Source organism: Rhinolophus ferrumequinum, chromosome 16 (genome assembly GCF_004115265.2).
Source record: "Rhinolophus ferrumequinum isolate MPI-CBG mRhiFer1 chromosome 16, mRhiFer1_v1.p, whole genome shotgun sequence".
Lineage (NCBI taxonomy): Eukaryota > Metazoa > Chordata > Mammalia > Chiroptera > Rhinolophidae > Rhinolophus > Rhinolophus ferrumequinum.
In genome coordinates, this window is record NC_046299.1 from 40,068,338 (window position 1) to 40,076,286 (window position 7,949).

Consider the following 7,949-nt stretch of genomic DNA (forward strand, 5'->3'; position numbering starts at 1 on the left):
AACAGGATGCAGGTCCCAATTAGTATTTTATATTGCATCTTCCAAACAACATCAACCATGGTTTGTTTGTTTTCTTGCTTGTTTTTAAGTAGCTCCACTTAAGTGAGCCCAAAGCTCAACACTAAGAAAGCAACATATACAGCACATCCAAAGAATGTGGGAAACAGGAGGGCCTCAGAGTCCTGCAGAATCTTATCCCTCCATCACTAAGTTATTGTGACAGTGGTAAGACTTGAAACTCACAAAATACCTATTTCCATGCTTATTTGCCTTTTAGAGAACTTTATCATACAGCTCCCCAGTTATTGGGTTTTCTCTATTAAACTTGCAGCATTTTCTTAATGTAGTTAAGTATAACACCTTATATATCCCTTTTTCCTCAAAAGCTGTTTACTTCTATCAAAAGGTCCCAGAAGTAAACATTATACATTAGCCTAGAGAAAGACTGCTAAAGTATAGCTATTCCATACATATATGTACATATGTAAATTATATATATTTTACATGTAGTATTAGCATAATATACTATCAATTTTTAACATATTTGTATAATATAGTATTAGGAAAACATTAAGGATGGGATGACAAAAAATTTAAACTATGAACTATAAATATCTAATAAAAACTACTGTGCCTACTAGTCTTGAGTGAAATATTGCACTCCTTTATTCTATGTTTAAATGGTGTTTGTCACCCCAATCAACATTTTAACCATTGGACAAGATGACTCATTTCTCCTATAGCCAGATCTTTGAGGTCAGAAGACAAAAATGACAAAGGGCACGCAAGAAAAGTTTACTCCACTGTGTCTTAAAAATCTGTAGACAAGAGAGGGTGAGGATAAGTTTAGCTTGTTTATCACATGCTGGAATTCAACTCAAGTCATTTTACATCCATCTCCTATTTGTTGTAAATGTATACATCGCATTCCATGAAAACTGACACCAATGTTGGCAAAATACAACAAAGCTTCCTTTATCACATGTCAAATAGATTTTTTTTTTAAAGCTGAGCTCCAAGAACACATATATTGGAGCACTGAGCTTCTGCAAGCAATCAGCCTGTTTTAATATCTCTGCCGTAGCTGCCAAAAGGCTGATTTCAACCTGTAAAGATATCTGGGCTCCATTAGTCCCCCGGTCTCGCGCGGTCCTCCCAGCCCCAGATTACAGGAGACAATGCATCTAATACGAAGAGTGGCTGGGGACGGTAGAGGATACCTTTATGATAGTTGCTTCCAGGGAAAGGCATGCAAGTCTTTTTTTAATGGCAAAAATCACTTACTCTGTTACAGCGGTGCTGCTGAAGGAATTATCCTGAAGGCTGAAACAGAAACAAGAAAACATCAGCCAAGCCCGGCGTGGGAGCCGTCTCCCTGATCGCTCTCGGGGAGTTAGAGCACATACACAAACATGGCATTGCAAGGCAATCTCAGGGCTCGCCCGGCACGCTCGCTCTACCTTGGGCTGCTGTCTGCACATGCTCGTAACGACACCCCCCAGCAGGGGCCCAGCCGCACAGCGAACCACAAAGCCCGGCAGCCAGCGAGGCTGCGGGGACAGAGCTGGGAGGGGCGGGGCACGCGGCGGGGCCGGGACCCGGGGATCCCAGCAAGGAGCACCTGGAGAGTTACCGCGCGACCCCAACCTTGCCAGCCCCGGGACGTTTAATCCAGGCCTCTCGGTGCCAGCCACCCCCGGGGCTGGCAATAGGAAAGCCCAACTGTTTCTGCCTAGGTACCGAAATCCCTGAGGACTGCTTTCTTCCAGACGTCTCCTACCGATTTTACAGAGCTACCCCCTCTAGAGATGGAAGCTCGCAGAGATTCACCCATCGTTCAGAAAAAAAAAAAAAGAAAGAAAGAAAGAAAAAAAAAGCTGGGAGGGAACGAAAAGGGGGAGGGGACATAACTGCTGTTTTTTGTTTTAAGTTTTTGTTTGTGTGTTGTTTTATATGGCCAGGAAAAGAAGAGTCTCTGAAGGAGGGTTTGCTGCATCACACCCAATCTGTGTGCAATCTGTTATTTCAATCCATAAGAGGAAGCGCCCAGGCCGGGATCACAGAGCTGTGAATGAGCCCACGCAGGGCGAGTGGAGAATTTATTCCAGGCATTAACTAACTAGTGACTGAAGGGGACCATGCAAGGGGTGAGACTTCCTTCACCTGAGCTCCGCTCCCAAGCACCTTTACAAAGGATGAGCGATCCAATCCACAAATGCTATCCCTTTTATTATTTTTTATAATTAAATGTATTGGGGTGACAATGGTTAGTAAAATTACATAGGTTTCAGGTGTACAATTTGGTAATACATGATCTATATATCACATTGTGTGTTCACCACCCAGAGTCAGTTCTCCTTCCATCACCATATATTTGACCCCCCTTATCCTCTTCTACTATCCGTTTTAAATAAAGGCAGCCCTGTTGGGGGAAGGGAAGGCTGTCAGCCCCTTCTTGCTTCACCCTGGGAATATTTGTCCTGCCCTCTTTCCATTGTTCATTTCTCCTGCCGGCTTGACCTTGATACGAAATGAATAGTAATCTGTGAAAGACACTTATTTTGAATTAAGAAGATCCCTTCCTTCCTTTTTAATCTTTCCACTCCCACAAGCAGCTAAGATGGTGCTTTTTATTCCAAACTATATAACCGGATGAGTTAATTTATAACAACAAAAAACCCTCAAATTTTTATTTTCAGATAATTAGAAAAAATACCCAAACCTCTATAATAAGGGGAAACACATGACCTTTCAGTGTGACACTGAGACATTGTTTCAGAGGTCCACCCAAGGACTGCTTAATTACCTTGGAAAATGTGTTTGACTTTGCTCTTCACTGTTGGTTAGATCCCAGACACTGTGGAGTTACAGGTTCACTTGCAGCTTTTGTCCAAACTGTACAACTTTAACCAATTTTGCGTCTCACCTACCAATCTGATACTAATATTCTTTCCAAATGCTTGTAAGTGTCCAGATCTTCAAAATGCTCTTGGAACGAAGGGAACTGAGAGCATCACCATCTTACAGGTTCCTTCATTACTTAGTGAATAGACCTCTGATGTGAGCCTACGTTTGTATGAGAGTCATGTGTTTCACTTTTTTAAGTTATACTTTGAAAAATCAAAGTTGAGTTTTCAAAAAAGGAAAACAGGTTTCGCTAAAGTCCTTTGCAATTTTACTTTCCTCTCTTGGAATCTGTTTTTAAAGTAGCTGAATAAAAGCCTATTGTGGTCTTACACCTAAACTTTATTGACTGAAGTTTAAACATATTCACCTGTTGAAAGATTTAAACTAATACAGAATACCTGAACTACCTACAGCCTCATCTGAGGTAGGTTCAGGAGTGTCAGGCATGACCTCTTCTTTATATATGTGTGTTCATTATTTAGCCATCACAAACTGAGGTCTCTTCTTTCTATTTTATTGAGGCTGATAAAAGGCAAGTCTATATTCAGCCTTCTTGGATCTAAAGATTCCAAGGTAGCCAGTTTTCAGAAACTTCTTTTACTCATTGTCTATGTCACTGATTTTAAATGCCCTGATGCAGAGAGAGAGAGCATACTTTTCTCATTTAAGTGTTCCCAGTGACCCATTTGGAATGGAAAAATGTAATGCTTTCAACTTTGAAACAGGACTTGGACAAGTACATGAAATAATGTGGTCCTTTTGAAAATAACATGAAGTAACAACTATATAAAATAAATGCAAGTATTCAATAATGTCCACAGGAGGGGAAAAAAGAATTCTCAGCAGCTCATGAATAGTATAGACCAAAATTAGAATTTAGGTAATATTCATATGTAATGAAAATAATTTGTTGATATAACTTATTACCATTAAAAAAAAATGTCCCATGGGAAAAAAATTTTTATTTGGCAATATGTAAAAAAATCAACTATTTTAATTTTTACTCCTCCACCAATTTTCCTGACATTATTTATTTTCATATTAAATCAGGTTTAGACATTATCTTTATGGTATCCAGGGCCTTGTTTTGTTTTGTTTTGATAATCTGAACTATTCAACTTGGAACAGGACAATACTGATGAATAATCACATAACATCTGGTTATTTTAAAGACCCTGTTTGACTAGATAGCAGTTCAAGGTGACTTCAAAAAGAGAAGCAGAAAAACTAATATTGGAGTCTGGAAGAAGTTCTAGACCAGTGTTTCCCAAAATGTCCTCAGGAATTCTAGTCTCTCAGATGGTCCAAGAACAGAAAAAGAAAAAGAGTTACATGGTGAAAAATAAGTTTTTGAAAGGATGTATATTATAAATTTACAATGCACGCTAGGCAGCAAAGAAACATGTTTCATTATGTTTTAATAAGTGTTTCTCAAACTCATTGAAGACCAAAACAGTTTTTTTTTGTTAAATATATTAACATCGTGTTGAACTGGGAATTTTGAGAAAAGAGTCCCTATATGTCAGGGGGGAAATGAAAAATAGATTAACTGGTATGATTATTCACTGAAAAAATGAATGAATAAACAAATGCTGATACATGCTTGTCACTATTCCACAGCTATGAACAAAACAGACACAGTTTTGTAATCATGTTTTCACAATAATTGTGTATGTATGTATATATGTATGTATATGATATATAATTTCTGTATATAATATGTGACCCTATTTTATACAATACAAATAGAATAAGAGAAAATGAAGATGCTAGACATATAGTTAATTCACTTACATGTTAAAAGTTTCAGTGTTTTAGTTTACCTATCAGTACTCCTAAAACAAATCTAAATTTCATATTTAATAAGAGTAGTCTCTTTATTATAATTGAATTTTTTTACTCTAATGTATTGACTTGGCTATATGTAAAATATAAAGCAATAATGTAGTAGTCAAGAAAGAAATTTCTAGAGTTGCCAGGGTTCAAGACCCACCACTTACTAGTTGTTTGAACTTGGGCAACTACTCCATGCTGAAGTTTTCTCATCTGTTAAATGGAGATAATAATGACCCATCTCATGGATTCTAGTGAAGATTAAATGACATGACTGAAAACAACAACAAAAACAATAAATACGATTATCATCATTATCTCCATTATTATAATAAATAAGATTGTATAAACATAAAGTTTAGAACAGGATGAACAAAGTACGTGCTTAGGTACTAAGCTTACAGATGATATTTTCTTTCTATTTCCCATAATGGCACAGTGTTTACCTACCCGTTTTCCCCAAAATAAGACCTAGCCAGACAGTCAGCTCTAATATGTCTTTTGGAGCAAAAATTAATATAAGACCCGGTATGATAGTATATCATATTATATTATATCATATCATATCAAATTATATTATATTACATTACATTACATTACATTATATTAGATTAGATTAAAGACCGGGTCTTATAGTAAAATAAAACCAGGTCTTATAATAATTTTTGCTCCGAAAGACACATTAGAGCTGATTGTCCGGCTGGGTCTTATTTTCGGGGAAACACAGTAGTTGTTTTTCTTTTCAGAACAATAAAAATGAAAACTTTACTAAAATTAGATGGGCTGTTCTTAAAATGAAAGGAGCTCAATCCAGAATGGCTCACTTTACAACTCTTTGATTTAAAATACTCACACATCCCTGGAGGAACATCCAATTCTGAGAAATCACTGTCTGCAAGATGCTGTGGCAAGGAGCCAAAATCTTTACAATGCCAGGAAGTCAACAGAGGCCTGCTCTACTGGTCTGGACACAGTAACTTGTAACTTCCTGCCAGGAGCCTTGGGAATGACCAGGCTTCCCTGGGGAAAAAGAAGACTCTTGCCTAAAAAGTTAATTTTCCAGAAAGAAAACTATCCTTGACTCTGTTCTCTAATCCTTTCCCAGATCAGCCCCAATACCTGACTTCCATAACTGGAAAGCCCTCATTATTTGAGTGGTCAATATCTGAGCTCCTAAAGATTCAAAGATGCACAGAGAAGTAAAGTTGTGTCACCAAAAATATAAACTGATGGAAAACTGGTTATGATGTAGGTCTTCATTCAAACATCCCTCTTAAATTAATGCTAGTGTATAGCAAGCCTCTGACAATCTCTCTGATTTCTGACAACAAAACACAGATATAATGTAAATTGATTGCTAAATGAAATTTCAATTTTTGGGAAAGATTCAGGATTTCATAAAGTCAATGGGAGTGATGTTGGAGACCAGCTTGAAACACATTCAAAACCAATGACAAGCGAGGTTTTAGAAGTAACAACCAAAGAATAAGAAATTGACAAGGATGGTGACGTATCAATTCTAAAAGGGATGAATTAAATATCAAAGGATTAAAAGTGGACCTTGGAAAATTATATGAAGCCGTTAATTAATTTTGTAAAGCTTACTGTTTTATAATTATTTAGTGAGTACCCAATGTGAAGTGAAGGTTATCATTTTGAGCTAAACTATAAAATTTTTTCAGAAAAATTATGTGTGTGTGTGTGTGTGTGTGTGTGTGTGTGTGGAGAGAGAGAGAGAGAGAGAGAGAGAGAGAGAGAAATACATATATCCCCTCCAACAGGGATGGTTTATTTATTCTTTAATGTTTCTAAGAATTAGCAATTACAATTATATGCATAATACAAATTAAGAACATTTTTATAATTTCTTTACTGTTTACCGTGACCTACCAGGCCCTATGTGCTCTGGTCCTGGAGACAACTCTGAACTAATCTCCAACCATACTGGCCTCCCTGCTGTTGTTGCAACAGGTGAACTTGATCCATCCCTAGAACTGTTGCACTTGCTCTTCCCTTTGCTGGGAACACCACCCCCAGACCTGCTTACTTGGGGTTCCTCAGGGAAATGTCCCTGCCCACCCTCCCTAAAATAGCAGCTCCCATCATTTTATTCTACTTTATTTTCTTTGTAGGACCTGTCACTACCGGATATTTAATATGTGTTCATCTATTTGTATTATAATTACCTCCTGCACTACAATGGGAATGCTTTGAGGATAAAGATGGGTGGGTCTTATTCACTACTGTATCCTCAGGGATGAACATGGTACCCACCTTAGGAGCTACTTAGTAACTATTTGTAAAATGAAATGAATAAGTGAATATTTAGTTCCATTTTTTTTCTTGATAAAACTCTCTTCATCCCTTATTTTTTCTACTTACTTTGAAATACTAGCTCCTGTTTTAAGTGCCTCGTTTTAAGTGGCCTTTTTCCAAGACAGGTATCTTCAGATAATGAGGCTTTCTTTTATTAGACATTACTTCTTTTGCTTTGTGGGAATAACAAACAAATATGCTGTTATGCCGACTCAGTGGATGATACTGGCTCCCCAAAACATTGCTTCTGAGGTTTGGTCCCAATCCAGCCAAAAAGAGCACTGGAATTGACCGACCAGCAGTGTTTGCTATGGGACAGGATGGGGGCATGGAAGCAGAATTATGGACCTGGGCCACCCTGTTAAAGCAAAAGTTTTCTTGGGAAAAACATACATTTCATTATTATCACTTTTATTTGAATTAATTTTCAGATAACCAAATAGATCTTCCTATTGATGTGATTCTTAGGAACTTCGGGAGTTATGTGCTCTAATTCTTTTTGAATACCTAAACATGTGCCAAGACAACCCCCAACTGCTGCTTGAAATCTTCAGGGACCCGAAATTCACATCTCACAGACTCCTTTATTAGACTCCACTCATTCTTGAAAAAATGTTTTCCACTTGGGCCCTCCCCTGCCTCTTGTGACTTCCACCAGCGGCTGAATGCCCCTAAGAATCATCTACTTCATCTTCTGATCTCCTGGCCAAATAATCCCAGTTCCTTCAGTAAATTATCACATGCCATGTCTTAGAATCCCTTCAGCATCCTTCTTGGTTGTGTGGCACTGGATAAAGTGTGATAACGTTCTCTCAATAGTGAAGCTGCTACACTGGACATATCACTCTAGGTATGGTTTGCAATAAAGAGTGAAATGGGGCACCTCTTTCCTA

At 37.8% G+C, this 7,949-nt stretch overlaps 1 protein-coding gene across 4 annotated transcripts in view; it reads right to left on the minus strand.

The window, feature by feature from the left end:
- FAM13C (family with sequence similarity 13 member C) overlaps positions 1-1,758 on the minus strand; it is a 111,622-nt gene extending 109,864 nt beyond the window's left edge. For 2 of the 4 annotated variants that reach the window (XM_033131036.1, XM_033131037.1), the window contains exon 1: positions 1,285-1,451. In XM_033131036.1, coding sequence (XP_032986927.1) covers positions 1,285-1,346 — 62 coding nt within the window. In that variant the 5' untranslated portion in view covers positions 1,347-1,451. The other 2 variants (XM_033131039.1, XM_033131038.1) reach the window with 2 other exon arrangements.
- Between the last annotated feature and the right edge of the window lie 6,191 nt (positions 1,759-7,949).